This window comes from Colias eurytheme, chromosome 17, assembly GCF_061535395.1.
Source record: "Colias eurytheme isolate Ceu_HAF_F1 chromosome 17, ilColEury1 Martin Lab GWU primary, whole genome shotgun sequence".
NCBI classification, from domain to species: domain Eukaryota; kingdom Metazoa; phylum Arthropoda; class Insecta; order Lepidoptera; family Pieridae; genus Colias; species Colias eurytheme.
In genome coordinates this window covers 1,045,574-1,065,000 of record NC_142996.1, presented here as the reverse complement: position 1 = coordinate 1,065,000, position 19,427 = coordinate 1,045,574, and the positions used below count along the sequence as shown (strand labels likewise).

General features: G+C 32.1%; 1 protein-coding gene and 1 long non-coding RNA gene across 2 annotated transcripts in view; both read left to right on the top strand.

The window, feature by feature from the left end:
* LOC149900973 (potassium voltage-gated channel protein Shaw-like) overlaps positions 1 to 19,427 on the top strand; it is a 147,988-nt gene that overhangs the window by 88,745 nt on the left and 39,816 nt on the right. The window contains exon 5 of the mRNA XM_090111983.1: positions 6,415 to 6,636. Within this exon, the coding sequence (XP_089968109.1) occupies positions 6,415 to 6,636 (222 nt within the window). The remainder of the gene's footprint in view (positions 1 to 6,414; positions 6,637 to 19,427) is intronic.
* Positions 15,193 to 17,715, top strand: LOC149900974 (uncharacterized). The gene is made up of 3 exons (XR_016457691.1): positions 15,193 to 15,794; positions 16,227 to 16,363; positions 17,216 to 17,715. It is a non-coding gene; the product is annotated as an uncharacterized LOC149900974 (long non-coding RNA).

Genomic DNA, 19,427 nt, shown 5'->3' with positions numbered 1-19,427 from the left:
GGGCGGCCGGCCGGTACCGCCGCAAACGCTACGTCCCGCAATTTTTAAATCTGTAATATCTTCGAAAATATTCACATAGATCTATATTAAATGAACAATGTATTCAAAGTCTTTAATTGGTTAAGGATTAATGTTGTATTGGTTAAAATCGCTTCGAAAATTAGCCATTATTTGTCGTGAAAAGTAAATGACAAAAAAAAAGTTATTGTGGGTTATCCATAAGAGATAGACATATACCATCGCGGACTTTTCTGTTTTCAATGTGTATAATACTTAGTACATTATTTTGATAAAACTCGTAGGGTTCAGCCTGCGTTTGCAATGTTAGCGGAAAAAATGTAATTTTTTACGACATCACATTAGAAACCTCAAAAATAACAGTACTTCTCCACTATTTAATGGATGTAATTATACATATAAACCTTCCTCTTGAATCACTCTATCGTATAAATGGATATATCGTACAAAGGGACATAGGGACATAGGGACATAGGGACAGGGAAAGCGACTTTGTTTTATACTATGTAGTGAAGTAACAATATTTTGCATTTAAATATCTAACTAGACGTCTAATGTACAATTTTCATTTTAAACATGAGCGTGTGTGCCCAGCACATGTGTTAGAAGTGAAATTTCTTTGGCAAGATTCAAAGATACCAAAATCGTCGCCTTACTCCATGACGTGATGATATTGCTATGACGCGACCTTAAAATTTTACACTCAACGCACCTAAAGAAGTTTCACTTTAAAAACTTCATACAAAGAGATATTATTTGTGTTAAAATGAAGATAAAAGAATATCCTTCATACTAATAGTACTGCATTTTTGAATGTACATGTAGCTACATATATTATGTATGAAACCATAATCACACATAATTGTTCCATGCTGCCTTACGTTAGTAAGCCATAAAAAAGTTGTTTGTAAATGCGACCCGTCTCATTTTCGTGACCTAAAGGAATTTCTTATTAGCTGTTTGAGCCAGCATAGACTGTCCAAAACTCCCGAAAGACTACACGTAGATTAAATGTCTCAAATGAAATACTCGGGTAGAAAGACACTGAACATTTGGTACCTGAAATCGTGAGAGAAAACTTTGGAATGGATTTCGACATGAATGCACTATAACTATAAAAATACTAGCTTTCCGCCCACGGCTTCGCCCGCATTTTCAAAGAAAAACCCGCATAGTTCCCGTTCCCGTGGGATTTCCGGGATAAAACCTATCCTATGTGTTAATCCAAGTTACCCTCTATATGTATGCAAAATTTCATTGTCATCTGTTCAGTAGTATTTGCGTGAAAGAGTAACAAACATCCATACATCCATACATCTATACATCCTAACAAACTTTCGCATTTATAATATTAGTAGGATTTAATTTTACAATAAAACATATTTTGTACAACAGTACAAAAAAGATGTGTATAGAGTGGAACGAACCGGAATAGTCTACTACTTTTTAGTGATATAGTTGAATAACAAGATATAGAATAAGTATTAACAAATAATATTGCTTTACTATTTCCTCATAGTTTCTCCATTATTTGCGACGAATTCACACTTGACGAAATAATAAAAGGAAAATAAAACCTTGATAAAAAGGATGAAAATAATGTTCTTTTCATGTCACAAAATAATAACATCAAAGGAAACACGACCTTTAGGGTGAACATGACTTAGAGAATTTGGATTGTTATTTAAGGCCTCTAAATAATACTAAAATGGATCGGAGATGATAAAATCTCGTGTTTATTACAAAATTTAATCACATCAAAATCGATATTTGGGTAAATTTCGGTGGCTAAAAACGTTGCTAGAGCAAGGAAACGTTTCTAGTGTGTTTTTTTCGTAATTAAGAAATAATTTTACTACTTACCAGTTACCTAATCAGAAACATAGGTATTACAGATTTCGTTCAGTCGACTTTAACAACTACGATGCATTTCTCATTCGTATGCTTTTCAACTTTTATAACATTTGAAACTTAAACAATTCACGAACATAAGTTGTTGTTCCTGTATATTACGTATGAATGTACAAAATACTGTTTTTCCTTCTTCAATTTTGACGAGAGAAACTTCTAGAAAGTTGTATGTATTTTCAAAAATGATCAAGGCATATAACTTTATATTTGTCAATATATATAATTAAAACGGTAAAATACGTCTTCATTTTTACTTGATTTTTGTCAAAAATACCACCAACATCTAAGATATCCACTCTGTCATATCCTTGTAAGTTATTATCGAACCCAGAACCTTTCAGTCGAATAACCATTGAACTAAAAAGGTCAATGAATATGAAAAATACTTGAGAATGTGTAAAGTCAATATGTGCGAAAATATTTTATTTTCAGCAAGGGTTAAAGGATCCACGATACATTTAACCCCGTTCAAAATTCAGCGCGTCATGGTACTTATTTTTATGAATCGGAAGGTTCTAAAAGTTACGAAAGGGAATGATTAATGGCTTAGGGATCTATTTATTCACTGGTTTTTGTAAATATATGCTAAGATAATTTTGAATCTTTTTAAATGTTGAATATTCTCGTAGTTATTACATACAGTTGTTTGAATAGAGTTTTAAAATGTGAATATTTGCTGCAATATAATAATTATGTGTATTATATGTATTATTTTTACAGCCATTTATAGCTTTGTGTTCTCAAAATATAATTACCTAAATAGAGAGATTTAGAGTATTTGGTAGTCCATAAATTAAGATATCTAAGTTCTGACCTAACTAACTAACTCTAGATTAAGAGTCTGGCAAGCGTGTTTTAATTTTAAATTGAATTTTTCGATTTTGTCTACATTGCCTCTAATCAGCGAAGTAAAATATGCAAATGAAATCCGCTTGTCGCAAAATCAAAAGCTCTGATGGCATGTGACATCTACCAATAACCGAAAAGCAGGTGATGTGGATTATGAAAAGCAACTTCATGGGAGGTCTGTATTGCAATGGGCTAATAACAATCTATCCATATTTATTATCAACTAGTTGACCCTCAGACATTGTCTGTTTTCGCATGAACTGTCAAAAAAGTGTAATTTCAATCGAAGTTAAACTTCCTTTTTTTGGAGAATTTTTATTTAGATTTTCCCCCTGGCGCTAACATAATCAAAATCGGTCTAGCTGTTCACGCGTGATGCAGTGATCAATTGAAATAAGGATTCATTTTTATAATTAGAGACTTAAGTTATCGTCTCATGTTATGTGAAACAACATCAAATCCTTGTAATAATGAAAATAACTATATTTTAATGTAACTATATGTAAATATTAAACCATTAAATAAATACAAAACGACGTTACTGCAATTTAACTCAGCCTTTGTCATGATTACAAAGGAAACAATAATGTAATGATACTATACATTTAAATCTGTTTCCATTTAGAATATGTATGTATTATTTAAATATAAATGTTTCAATGTTTTTTTTTATGCATACTAGCCTAGAATTAATAAATAAAATTAAATATAGCCAATGTAATGCTGTAAATCTCAAAAAATATTTAAAATCAGTTGAATTAATCATTCGTTAAACCTCTTTATATATTTTCCATACAATGTACGAATTGAATTGACTGGCAAATTCATATTATGATTCTTATAAGTGATAAGGCCGCCATCTGTGCTGTGTATTCTTTTAGCATAAGTTTTCTTTTTGTAATTTTTTTAATGGCATTAAACTAAGGAATTTAAATAAATTTTTATAAAATATAATCGCAATCACCAGCCAAGAATGGTCATTGCGACCATAATTTGAATTTGCCAGTAAGTTCACGGCGTAAACTGTCTGGAAATAAGAGATCATATTACGGCATCTGTGCTTAAAGAATTTGTATCAATAATGTTATGTATATCCAATATTAAAGTTAATGACTATTACAAATATTATTAAAATACAAGCTTTCAGTTTAGTTAATTTCTATAATTACAGTACTGATTGAACGATACGCTCATTATTATTTTCCTTCCCATTAAACTTATTATGTAGTTACTAAACAAATTATTTCAGGCCATTAAATAAACACAGAAATATTTTATTTACCTCGCGTTTTAATGTTTATAATTCTGTTCAATTAAGAGGCTAATTTTAACTTCTAATATAAGATATTTGATTAAGATTGTTTATGTTTAATATGTTTTTCGTTTTACTGTATGTTTATGATAGATGGATACTTTAAGAAACATTTTAAAGTTTATATACAAATAATTAAGTGGTGTGCTATTATATAAATCTAATTCTTTTGCTGTTTCGTGTTTTAGAAATCATCTGGATTATATTATACTAGCTGTGCTTCGCAGTTTCATACGCATTACTCCGCTTCTGATGATCTTAGCGTGATGATATTATATAGCGTATAGCCTTCTTTGATAAATGGGCTATCTAACACCGAAAGAATTTTTCAAATCGGACCAGCTGTTTTTGAGATTCAAAGCGCGTTCAAAGAAACTCACTGACTTCAGCTTCTCAAATATAAACACTAAGCCATTGTTCACGATTCATAGTGTATTTTATTTCTACGATTAAAACATCAGTAAAACTTCAACCTTGACTAGATAAAAACGTTAACAAAATAACTATAAAACCTCAAAGTAGTCACTCAGGTTTTAATGCTCTCACGATGGGCGGATTATCGTGACTTCGAACCCTCAGCTTGTTTTGTTAAAAGACAATAGAAACAAACGGTGAATGGATATACGTTATAATGACACGAAAAATTCACATTTACGTGGTGTAATGTTTAAGATGTAGCGTTAAAATATTATACAAAGATGTCATCTATGATGACGTCTTTGGTAATATTGTACTTACGAAAGACTCTCTTGTTATGCTTTCAGAGCTTTCCACAGAAATTAAAGTTTTATAAACTATCCTCAACACAATATATTTAATAATATTATGTACAACTTCAAGTTTCCACCCATATTTTTTCGAAATTCATAGAGAGAACGTTACAATAAGAATTTTGAAATTACACACAGGATTGGGATAATTAAATAAAAACGATTGTGATCTTAATTGCCATTTATTAAAAAAACCACTTAAATGTACATTTAACAAATAATAAATAAATAAAAGTAAGAAGCTTATACTTGTGACAAACCTTTAAAAATGTGACCTGCCATGTCCATAATACAACGATTTATGACGCTTCTTATTCGCGAAAGCCGATTTTTCTTAAAAGCCAACGTTTCCATTGAATTTGTTACTTAAATATATAAAAGCGGTTTAAACTCAGGTATATTTAAACGCAATTTTACTGAAATATCACGTTTTATTTAAACGAGAATTCATTCAAAAAATAAGTTTTAATTAATGATCATGAAAATTTTAAAATTATAAGCTTTTGTCGATCTTTATTTGTGTTTATTTAAACTGCAATAGATAATATTTTTAGATATACACAGGCGATATTCACACCCACGTGTCTTTGCCTTACTCATGAACCTGTCTGTATGAATTGATTCTATTTCAACCGACTGCCAAGTTCTACACAGCTGCTTTTCAAGTTGTATGATTTTTATTACCTACTAGCTTTCCGCCCGCGGCTTCGCCCGCTTTGTTTAAAACCTAATAAATTATATACCAAAACCTTCCACCTGAATCACTCTATCTATTAAAAAAACCGCATCAAAATCCGTTACGTTTTTTTAAAGATTTAGCATACGTAGGGACAGAGAAACCGACGTTGTTTTATACTACCTATGTAGTGATTATATTTAACAGTAGAATAGCCTATTACTTTCTAAAACTTTAGGATTACATGAAAAATTATCGGAGAACAAAGCAAATCGCGGTCACATAAAACAAACAATAAGGAAATAACACGTACTACCATTTCCTGCAAGCATCTCGGCTAAAAACATTTTCTATACGGAAAATAAGCGACTAACTAATGGTGGTTGTACCGGGAAATTGCTAGCAAAATATAATATTCATTGTGTTTAGTTTAACAACAATTCCGTTCTCCAAACGTTAGAGGTAAATATTTGGGCGGCTCGGACTAACTTGTGGGCGGGATTCTGCGAAATAGTGGCTTGACTTTTGTTGAGAACATTTTTTGGAGCGTTTGTCCAGTGGAAAGTGGGCTTGTATCAATGACAAGGGTTCAGGAAAGAATTTAGGCTAGACATATATATTTACATTACCATTACGCCAATCCAAAATGAAGCGTCTGTTTAAGAGAAATTTCTTTTCTGCACATTTAAAATGTTAGTTTATAAATTGATTAACTATAAAATTTAAGTCAAGCAGATTCGCGGTGTAAATGCTTCGCGAAGTCGCTCTTTCTATGTGAATCCGGCTAACAATCCAATACGATCACAACCCTAATGCTCACCGTACAGTGCGCCTGCTGCTCAAAATAACCTTTCGACTAATATAATACCCTGTTCCAGGTGATATCAGCTGCATCAGTGTTCTTCATCTGCGTCTCCGTGCTCTGTTTCTGCCTGAAGACGCACCCTGACCTGCGGGTGCCAGAACCTTTCGACATGGAGAACTTTACCCTTAATGGCACCTTCCTCTGGGAGGAGAACGACCAGCCCCATGTCGCTTTCTTCTATATTGAGCTGGTCTGCAACGTGTGGTTCACGATTGAACTGCTGGTTCGATCTGTGGTGAGTGTGAAGATAGGTTAAGCTTTATAGGTTCTAGAAAGACAAAGGTGACAAACTTTTCTTTTGCAATCTTTTATCTATTGGCTTAAGAAAAAGTGTTTGAAAAGGAAAGTGGTTGAATAGCGTATCAGAATTGTCTTAAGAAACACAATCACCAACGATTACAGGGCACATTTCTAAGGTAATATTATATTCCCCTGCTAAATGTGAAATGCGTGTAGAGTAGAGTTTAAGTACTAAACGACAAATCGAATAAAAATATATATTTAGGTTAATACCTAAGCCTAATACCTAAGGCTAATGCCATGCATACAGATCAGGCAAATTATTTATTTAAAGGTTGTTGTAATTTAATTGTAAGGCGGTTATAGCCAGTCGTAATTTAGTAGCCGCCTGAACTTTTGAAGTGTAGAAAATTCCAGAAAATTAATTAGAAATATAAGAAAATGTAAGAGGGCACAATTCATATCTTCAAAGAATACCTTCTTAGGTGCTGACCTACTGAGGCTTCGCAAAGAAAACATTTTTCGCAATATTCAACTTAATTATGGTTCGAAGAATTTTACTGTTTTCCCTGTGTAACAATTTTGAACTTTGTTATTTGACAAGTTCAAGTTGATTACAATATTTTTAGATTTGTTTTTGGTGTCCATAATTTTTGAGACTCTGGATAAATAATAATTTTTGCTTCTGCCTTGCATTACTGATTACTTTCATTAGTGATAGAACTTTCTGGGAAATTAAATTTATAGTCTGTGGTAATAACCTATATGAATAATTTAGAGGTAGGTTAATGTGTGTTAAGATGCCTACTCATACAAAAAAACATACAGCACTCTAATGAGTGCTAATATATAGGTAGATATAATTATCTACCTATATATTAGAGCCTGCGTTATAAATATATATCTTTCAAGTAATTTTAACACGATTACAACCATTATTTAATTAAAACAGATACTCTTAATCTTTTGAATGCACATAACTTCAATGAACTATAATTAGAAGCAGAACTTAGTCCATATTTTTCTTCAACGCTTCCACGTTTTTGACCCCCTACCATCATCAGATCCATAACAAGCCTATTCATACCGTTCAACTGTCAGGCACTATTTCCTCAGCATTCAAAGAAATCGGATTCCAATTTATCGTGAGGGTTCGAGTGTCAACAGCTCTCACGCGTGACTGGTTTACCAAGTTGAACAAATTGAATATACTCTTATTTTGTGAACAACTAGTTTAACAAAATGTAGTAGACTGATTTCGGTGTGATTGGTCATGAGAAGGTAAGTACATGTACACAATAGTATAAATTTTAATATGTGATTCTAAATACAATTAGTAATTCCAGTTGTTTGTGAAATAAAGTTTAAAATACATACCTCTATAAATTGTCAATAATATAAAATGGAACATATTGTATTTTTAACATTTTGATTTGCTTGGGATCTATATTATTGGGGACTGCGTGATGCGTGTAATTTTTATTACTAGATAGTGTTTCGGAAAAAATAAACAAGTTTAAATTAAAACTACGTTCATCAAACTGGAAAGAACATTCCAGAAGATAAAAATTTGACAATCCCCAAAATAAAATAAAAATTGGCTAACATTTCGTCCACAACCCTGTATTTGTTAAAACGCAAAAAAAGTTTCAAAGCGATTGAAGTGTAGGGGAAAAAGTACGCATTTTAAAGGTCTCCTGTTTGCGTCCGTGGCTTTTGTTGCCATCTCCTTTGAAGCTTGCCTTTTTAGCAGATACCCGAATAGGAAGTAATTGCTTTTAACTCATTTTTACGGGTTTTCTTTCATTACACGTATCTTTTGCAAAAGAGTCTTTGTAAAGTACCAAGCGATTTTTGAGCCCAAATTATTCTGTCCTTTCAGCTTCTGTATCGGATACTATAGAAATAATGCTAAACGGTAATAGATACTTTAATACTCTGAGAATAGAATAGGAATTTAAATTACTAATATCTTATAGCTGAAGAGTTTATTTGTACGCGCTACCGCAGGAACCACGGGTCCGATTTGACAAATGATTTCACTGTTAGGTAATCCATTTATCGACTATAGACTATATTATATCATCACGCTAAGACCAATAAGAGTGGAGCAATGCATGTAAAACCGTGTGATTCAGCTAGTTACATATATTTCAGGATAATAATGTGATTTAAAAGGAAGATCTCATCACCATAATCCTTTGGAGTAACCCTACTTTTGAATAGTGGAGATCCAGTTCTTACTAACTCTAAACTTAACTCCTAGTGTAAAGAGCATTAATATATTGGCCAAACTTCATCCCCACTGCCTTAATACCGTAGTTTAACTTAATACCTACTATAGTTTAATAAACTGTTCATAAATCTTTTATACTAAAACTATTCTGCATCTTACTTCGCATATTTCATACTAGAGGTCCGCCCCGGCTTCGCCCGTGGTACATATTTCACAATAAAAGGTAGCCTATGTCCTTTCTCGGGTATCAAAATATCTCCATACCAAATTTCATGTAAATTGGTTTAGTAGCTTAGGCGTGATTGAGTAACAGACAGACAGACAGAGTTACTTTCGCATTTATAATATTACTAGCATTCCGCCTGCGGCTTCGCCCGCGTTTTCAAAAAAAAACCCGCATAGTTCCCGTTCCCGTGGGATTTCCGGGATAAAACCTAGTCTATGTCACTCAGAAATGATGTAGCTTTCCAACAGTGAAAGAATTTTTCAAATCTGCCAAGTAGTTTCGGAGCCTATTCAATTCATACAAACAAACAAACAAAAAATCAAACCTTTCCTCTTTATAATATTTGTATAGATATATATTATAGTATGGATTAGCGCTCGAATGTTAGTAGCTGTGGTCACTAAGCATATGCTCAAAAACGCTATTTTAATTTACGCTACGTATGATTTGTAAATTAAATTTGTTACGACTTCGTCACAAAATGGTTTCAATACTTACGTACCTTATTTTATTCTAACGTTTTGACTTGACTAGGCTTCATATAAACTCCCTATTTGAATATAAAACATAAACTCTACTCTCTTTTATACCTAAACATAACTAACATAATAATAACACATTTAGATAATCTCCAAGGACACAAACAAAAACTATTCCTACTCCTGTAACCAGATGAAATAAACACTTTCAATCTTTGCACTCAAACTTCCCATAACATCGATAAGTCATAATTCATATTGACAAATGCCTTGCTAACAAGAACCTCATATTACATAACATGCGGTTAGCAATAACACGAAGTTTTTATTACCTGATGTTTTGGCAGACTCCCAAAAGTTCGCTAAAAAGCCAATCTTCGGAAATCGCTTGATATTTGGATCGCGGCCCGCTTTATAAGTTTTAATGAATAACACCAAGACGTATTAATTGACTTTAGGAATTTGTGTGGTTTCGTTTATTGGATTCCGAATTTTTTCGTACTTTTCCTTTAATATAGTTAGCTCTTTTTTATTAGCTCCGCGGTTTCACCCACGTGGCTCCGTTCCTGTTGGTCTTAGCGTGATGATATAAAGCCTATTGCCTTCCTCGATGAATGGGCTATCTAACACCGAAATAATTTTTCAAATCGGACCAGTAGTTCCTGAGATTATAATAATCATCTCGCTAAGACCAACAGGATCGGAGCACTGCCGGTAAAACCGCGGAGCACAGCTAGTATATTATATAACACCTTTTACGTTACCAACTCGGAAAAACATTTCGTTTGTGCTTCTACCAATAATAATAAACTCTATAAATTTTCACCTTCTATACAAATTTACATACAATTATTATCGATTCCACCAACAATAAAATGGCTTTTATACAAATAGTTTGCATAAATATCCACAGCGTTCAACGAATTCAAATTCAAATTCAAATTCAAATATTTTTATTCATGAATATGGGTACAATTCAGATCTTATACAAACATAAGTCCCGCCATAATCTGCCTGTTAGGCATATGAAATTACAAATACATAATCTTACAGCTAAACAAATAATAATTTTATCTTTAAGGTCCAAAATTATTTTAAATTTAAGTCAAATTTAATAAAATAGATATACATTAATAAGTCGTTATTACACATCAGCGAGTGATTTATCATTAATATAGTCCTTAATACAGTAATAACATTTTTGTATTAAAAGGTCTTTTAATTTACATTTGAATTTAATTATACTTCCTATTTCTGTTATTGCCTTAGGTAGTCTATTATACAGTGTTGGACCCATACCAAAAATGCTTTTAGAAAAATGTCTAGTTCTACTGGGTAACATACATATTTTATGATCATTACGCTTACTTTTTAAATGTTCATACATACTGAGATTACATTTTACAAACATTATAACTTCATATATATATAAACACGGTAGAGTTAATAGAAAAAACTTTTTAAAATATGGAACACAGCTGTCTGTTTGCTTTATACCAGATATAGCTCTTATACACCGTTTTTGTGACTTAAATGCGGTTTCTATATCTGTACTATTACCCCAGAATATTATACCATAGCGTAATATGGAATTCACATAGGCATGATACGCAGATAATAGAGTTGCCTCGTTTGCTACTTTTCTCAGCATATAAAGGGCATAAGACAGTTTGCTTAGCTTCGAGCAAATATGGTCAATATGAGCCTTCCAATTCAAATTTTCATCTATATATATACCTAAAAATTTTGTTTCATCTATTTGCGTTAATAATTTGTTTTTGTACATTATGTTCAGGGGGTTACTTAATTTATGTCTAGTAAATGTCATTAGTTTTGTTTTTTCTAAATTTAATGTCAGATTATTCATTTTAAGCCATGTAATCATTTTGTCTAGGGAGTCTGTCACATCTTCTTTGAGGTTTATTATATCTTCCGAAGTGAAAATTGCAGTACTATCATCAGCAAACATAACTATGCTATTTCTAATGGATTTAGGGAAGTCATTTATGTAAATATTAAATAATAGCGGTCCCAGTACACTGCCTTGGGGTATACCATATCTAACTGTGTCAAGTTTTGATTTATATATTCTCATGACCCTAGTATCAAGACAAATTCGCTTTATTTGTGTATATTGCTTACGACCAGTTAAATATGATTCAATCAGATTCAAAATGTTACCTCTTATTCCATATCTTTCTAGTTTATCTAGTAATATTTTATGAATCACACAGTCAAATGCTTTCGTCAAGTCCATGAATATAGCACAAATATTATTTTTGTTTTCTAGGCTTATCATAATTCGCTTTAGAAATTGATGAATGGCCATGTTAATAGATTTATCTTTACGAAATCCCCATTGTTCCTCAGCAAATAGATTTTTCTTTTCAAAATAATTATTGAGATGGTTATAAATTACCTTTTCAAAGACTTTCGATATAACGACAATCGATACCCCTTGATATTCACAATTTAATTGCATAATTAAACGTTGCTTTTAAATGCTGTTAAAATATATTGAAAAAGCTCTCATTTCTCTTGCACGGGCTTCAATACCGTTGATATGGCTATAATTAAATATGGTCGTTAGGAATGATTAAAAATTAATTACTGTGGTATTTTGTGGTGTTGAAGGGTTGGTTTCGAGTAATTTAATTTTTCGCGGTTCCGTATGCACGAATTATGGCAAAATTAATTATGTGTAGGGCACATTTCGAATACGTTTCTGGGAAAGGAAATACTAGAGGTTAAACTAGTGGGCATGTTTATTATGTTTTATTTGTAATAAATTTTTGTATTGCTTGAAGTTTTATTGGATAAAGTATTAGTCTATTTAATACATTTTAAATCCTACTAATATTATAAATGCGAAAGTTTGTGAGGGTGTGTGTGTGTGTGTTTGTTACTCTTTCACGCAAATACTACTGAACCGATTACAATGAAATTTAACACAAATATAAGGTAACTTGGATTAACACATAGATAGATTTCATCCCGGAAATCCCACGGGAACGGGAACTATGCTATAACTATGCTATTCTTTCAAAACGCGGGCGAAGCCGCGGGCGGAATGCTAGTACATAATAATTATTTGTCCGTAAAAATATTGATACAATTCTATGCAAAACAGTATGTTATAAACATACAACTGATTTTTTGCCATAATAATAATAGGCACAGTCCAATTATGTATCTTTTAATGCGTATGCACTATGCATACAGAAAAATACATAATAGAAAACATACTAAAAACAATATCTACTTTAAAACTTATAGTATAATATAGTACTTAACTTATTTTTTTCAAAATTCTAATACTTCCATACAAATCTAGAGTCATATTCAGTCATATTCAAATTATTTTCAGATCCAGATATAAACTTTGTTGAAAAATGTATTTCACTCTAACCCATGAAGTATAGACATTCAAAAAATCGCTTCGATTTGTTACCTACATGCAGTTCACATCTGTTTCTATGATTGATTTTTCATAAGCGTTTTTCAATAATGTTATTTATTTATTAAATTAGACGTTTTCTAGAAGCACTTTTGAATCATCATAACAGCTGTTTTAACGTCAGAATCAAATACAAACACATAGCTTATTTATTTGGGCGTAATATAAGTGTGTTATGTGGCTCTACCTATTAATTTCATGCAAATCCTGTTTAGTTCTAAGAAAGTTGTTAACATTAAAATAGCCTTGCAAATGTTCACTATATAATATACCTAGAAATTAATCAGTTCAAATAAAAACAACAAAAATACAGGCTATAACCATTCAGAAATGTAATTTTCAGAATCGCCTGAAAAGTTTCTGTGCTTTACTATACCATACCTACATAAATTTCTATAACATTAGCGCAGACTGCAGTCATACGATAAAAAGATATTCACAAACTTCAACGCATACCAACCGCTTCAATAGCGACAAAACCATTAAATTTTAATTACACACACGCCATTCAAATGAAACCTTGACATTCATTTCTTTTTTATTTACATATGAACAATTAGATTCTCTTCAATCCCACAAAATGAATGAATAATTCATCCGACTTAACAATGAATAAAACTTGTATTTGATTTTATATTAATTCAAAACTAGTTGTGCCCCACGGTTTCACTCGCCGTGCTCCGCTCCTGTTGGTCTTAGCGTGATGATATATATGTCACGGCTAAAGGTAGGTGAGAACATAAACTTAAGATTAGCCGGCTAAACTTAGGTTTATTTTCGACGAGGTGTTAATGTTAGTTTGTTCTATCTTTAGCCGGCTAAACTTAAGTGTAACCGCAGGCCCGTGGCTAAAAATGTCGGGGTGGGTAGATTTGGTTAGCGCCGGGCCGGTGGAGGGCTTGAGGGGCCCGCACAGTGCCAGAAAACACTCGCCCTGTTCCTTACATGTATTATAGTAACCAAATCTACCCACCCCGACTCAGGGCAGAAAGCTGGTGGCTAGGTTAGGTTAGGTTAGAACTCTTAAGACCCGCACGAGCCGAGCGAGCGCAGCGAGCGTGCTGCGGCAGCAGCCGGCGAAGTGCCAGAAAACACTCGCCCTGTTCCTTACATGTATTATAGTAACCAAATCTACCCACCCCGACATTTTTAGCCACGGGCCTGCGGTTACACTTAAGTTTAGCCGGCTAAAGATAGAACAAACTAACATTAACACCTCGTCGAAAATAAACCTAAGTTTAGCCGGCTAATCTTAAGTTTATGTTCTCACCTACCTTTAGCCGTAACATATATACTCTATAGCCTTCCTCGATGAATAGGCTGTTTGAGAACAAAAGAATTTTTCAAATCGGACCAGTAGTTCCTGAGATTAGCGCGTTCAAACAAAAAAACAAACAAACTCTTCAGCTTTATACTATTAGTATAGATTAAACTGGTATTCTCTTCAAGCCCACAAAGTGAATGAATAATTCATTAGACTTAACAATGAATAAAACTTGTATTTGATCTGTTTATATTTATTCAAGATTTATAATGAACGCTATTTATTTGGTATTTAAGGTGCTTTGGAATTACGAGCAGAGTAATTCCCAAAAAGATGATAAAATACAGTTTAATGCTGTAATTCTATTCGTTTTATTGTTTGCACTAAAATTTAAATTAATTCCAGTCTATCATTTTAAGTTGCGTTCAATGCATGCTTTACCTAATTTGTAATTGTATTTATTGTCTTTTGTGATCGAACTAAACGAAAGTTTAAAGAATAAAGATTTAACAAAGAAATGCTCGATATATAATTTATGCTATGTATGGAACTGCATTTTATAGTTAAGATTTTTTTTAAAACATATAATTCACTAGTTCCACTTTTATTAGAATTGTTAATTTATTTTTAATTCGACTAATGAATTGTGTCTCAATATTAGTTACTAGTGGTCAGCCCCGGCTTCGCCCGTGGTACATAATATTTCGCAATAAAAGGTAGCATATTATGTTCTTTCTCAGGGTCTAAAGTCATTCATACATACATACATACATACAAACCTTTCCTCTTTATAATATTTGTATAGATGTAGATATAGATAAAACAAGTTTTTTTGATTTTCAGTTTGGCTTCAAAACTGCTTTATATAACTATACCATAGTCCCTTAAGGCGAAATGAGACCCAAAACAGACGTTTCGAGCGCACGGAGAATTAATTTTTTTCTTCAAAAACTTTGAATTAGATTTTTTTTATTTATCGATTTATTTAATTGAAGAGTTTGTTTAGTGACGTTTGGGAACCGAAACACGATTGACAAAATTTGTCTCGATAGAAAAACGTTGTGAAGTTGCCCAAAAATTAAACGGTGAATCAATTTCATTTGGACAATAGTAAAGTAATATCAATGAAACTTTATCCACATCCACTTCCATTCAATTCTTGAGGGACGTACGGGATTAGATTTTTCAATTAATACATCAGTAATTTAAAAAAAATATATTTATAAACTATGATCAAAAAATTGCGCGCAGGCCGGTCGCTTCCGCCGTTCCGCCTCCTGTTAGTCGACGCCAACGCGTCTTAGAGAGCAGTCCTGTACAACTTTTTCGCGCGGTGCCGTTGTCTACTCGCTTACGTGATTTAGTGTTAGTGTTACTAAAGTTTTTCATAAACATGGTGAATTTTGGTGGCCAAAACATTGATAGTGAGAACATTAGGAATAAAATGTTGCGAAGGCAGATGAAGAAACTACAGTTATTGAATCTAAATAGGTAAGTTTAATGTTTATCATGCTTATTTATATTTATTATGTCTTTAGGTCGCTACAAGTCTAAAGATTTCAACTTCAAATATTTTGATTACTAGATATATGTTTACAAGTCTAAATTGAGAAACGCATAAATGAAAATCTGATAGTTATTTTTATTTGTAATAACTAATAAGTAATATTATTTTAGTCATATTTTGAGATTTCATTACCTATTTATGATTTTTGTATTAGTACATATATGTTTACAAAGTCTGAATTTAGCAACGCACAAATCAAGATTTTATAATTTTATGCACTCTGTCTTTATTTTTATTTATAATTTTATTATTGGTATAAATAGTAGTATATTTATTGGAAAATGAAGTTGTTTTTTGAGATTTCATTTTCCAATAAATATACTACTGATTTGTGTATGTATGTTTATTTCTAATAGCGAAGCGCGACCACGAAAAATCCGATGTGCAGCTTGCAAGCCAGGACGCAATAAAGACACGTTGGTCTTTTAGACCAACCATGATTACCAGAAAGTGATATGGATCTTCAGACAGTTTCACATTGTACTTTTTTTGTGTAAGTTTATTCTTATGTCATTTATTTATAAGTCATAAGATTGAAGATAGTGGAATATTTCAGACTAGTGTAAGTTATCAGTTATCACTGACGGGTAGGTAATTACCAGTGAGATCAGAAACAATTTTTATTTCAACCCTATTGCGTATAACTTTTTTGTTTTTTTTTATTGTATTATAACTACTGTCTGAGGTCTTTCACTGCACCGGTAATTGTAATTTTTTTACTTATTAGATATCATGCTATTTTAGGCTTATTGCTGATCTACTTACAATTCTATACACATGTGAGCAATCCCAAGACAAGGATTAGATCTAGACAGGATTAGATTAGATAAAGGATATTTATTTATACATATATCAATTCGAATGAATGTATGTATGAGTAATTTTTTTATTTGTTTTTATGAATACTATTTGCATATTATGCATAAGCATAATTACTTATAAATTTTATATAAAAAATATTTGAAAAATTTGTAGTTATGTAACTATGAAGTATGTAGGTAACTAAGCCGACAAACGACTTTTTTACGAGCTAAGACAATAGAGCGATAAACGAACAGACACAGCTGCGAAATTTTTTACTAATTTTTATAAAAGCACTTGTTATAATAATTGCGGTCAACCGTAAAATTTTGCAAACAAAAGAACGATTTTCTCAGAAAGTTTGCTATGTATGACGCCGACAATCGAGTTTATTACGGGCTAGGATAATAAAGCGACAAAGGAACGTACACAGCTGTGCAATTTTTTCTAGTTTTCATGACAGTATCTTTATAATAATCGTGGTATTATAAGAGGTATTATCAATTAATTTTTCTCCTATTATAACTTATTATGGTTGTTTCAGCACCTCAATGTACAAGGATAGCTCAAAGTAACGGGCAAGAGACATATTTATTTACGGAACAAGGAGAGGAAGTCGTATCAAGAAGATAAACATTGGAACAATAAAATGGTAACAAAACCAGCATTCGAAAATATCTGATGTATAATAAGTATAATAAGTATATCAAAATGTCGGATATATTTATTCAAAAATAATCAAAATTGTAAATAATATTTTTTTGTCTATTATTGTTTTTTTTTTTAATAAATATGATATAAAAACAAAAACCCGTTTTTTTTAATCTTGTAAAACCGATAATAATGTAAAAAAAAAACAAACGTAAATAGACGTAAACGTAAACGTAAATTCTTTTATGTATTTTTATTATCATATTGTACGTAAAGTCCCCATGTCAAAAAACTATAAAATTTGTTTACAAAGATTTGAAAATAAGCTAGTAACGTAGGTAGCGACAATTCTAACAATAACAAATATGTAATTACATCATAAAATAATTTAGTCGCAAGCTCAGTTTTTGTAATCAGTAACCGGTACAATCAGTAAATCAGTTACCAATTTAAAATCGACCTTCGTGCAAAGGAACAAAGGTCGATTTTTCTAGTTCGATGGGCCCGGCAACGAAAATACGTTGCCGGATCGCTTTACTCAGCTTTAGCCGCGCGAATATAAGAATATAAGTAAAGTTAATTGAACCTCCGTTAGTTCCGTATGTTTCCGTCATCTATTCAGTTGTGTGGCGTGGCGAGGGGATTTTTGTGAAGCGTCCCGCGCGCTCTTATGCTCCACCCAGGGGGCGTAGCCCAAAAGGTGCACAAGCATGATTGTATTTCGTCTTAAGGTAAAGCAAAATTCTTATCAATTTAGCAGTAGATTGTGCGTTGAGATGTCAGTCAGTTAAATCTGTTTTCTCATTAGAAAGTAAAAAAATGGATATATATCCAAAAACCCGAAAAGGTAATAAATAAACGTCAAACGTTCCCTTACAGTCAATTTGTTGGTTGATTCATTAATATTAACGTGTCTTCTGGCGTAGACATTTTGTTTCGTAATGATCTGTGATATGTTGGTATATACTTCCTGGTTTAGTGGTGAGAGGTAAGTGATGAGGTCTGGGGTTCAGTACCTGATGAAAGAAATGAAGTGGAGTTTGTTGAAAATATGATAAGGTAAAGAAAATGTGATGAGTTGATTATTTAGTACGTGGTAGCATAAAGATAAGTAATCTATGTAAAATAAGAGTTATTTAATCCATATTTTATCATTGCTATCTTTTGAATATAATTCATTCCTCCTTTAAATTAAATATATTTTTAAGTGTTATTTTGGCAATGAAAAATAGGAAATCCCAATAGATGAAAAGAAATATCGTTTGTTACATTACCGAAGGTTTATTCCATACATATCTTATTTATTCTATGCTAAAATTAAAATAACCAAGTTACACCTAACTTGAATGTGTAAATATGTAAAACCAATATAAGATAAAACCTCCCCATGGTCTAATAAAGTGAGATCGTAGATAACATTTTTCCCTTGTTTCCTCAATTATCCTAATTAATTCGGTTAATATCTAATTGGAGGCTTTAATTCTGTTGAAAGCTCTCAATTGAAGTCATTTCAATTTTAGATATTGATACATAAAGAACCTTGTATTCGCCCTTAAGATACCCTCAAAAGAAGGCCCTTAAAATTGCCAATTACTGTGTTTTATATTATATTATAATATAAATATAACATACGTCTCGATGTATTTTTATATTATTGACATCCTTCTTATTTTATAAGTGTGAAATGTTGTGAAGATATATCACTGTATTTATGTATGTTTGTTATGCTTTCACGAGAAAACCACTTAACGAATTTTAATCATATTTTGAAATTATGTAGCTTATGTACCAGAATAACTCGTAATTTATATGAGTACTTGCTCTTACAAGCAAATTAGTCCGCGAATGAAACCGCGTGCCACAGCTACTTATGTATAAAAAGGATAAAATAAAAAAGACGTGTGGCACTCGGGGACTGCCTTCAAGCCACACCTCCGTGCCCGTCGGAGTGGGGAGCGTGAGGTTTTTTGTTACGGAATTTCTGGATTCGGTCCCCGCGCTCAAGGCCCGCGATAGAAGCTATGCAATAGCTTAAAACTTTAATAGAAGACACGGATATAAATTCTAAAATCCATTACTTACTCGACTTAGTTATTTTACATGAT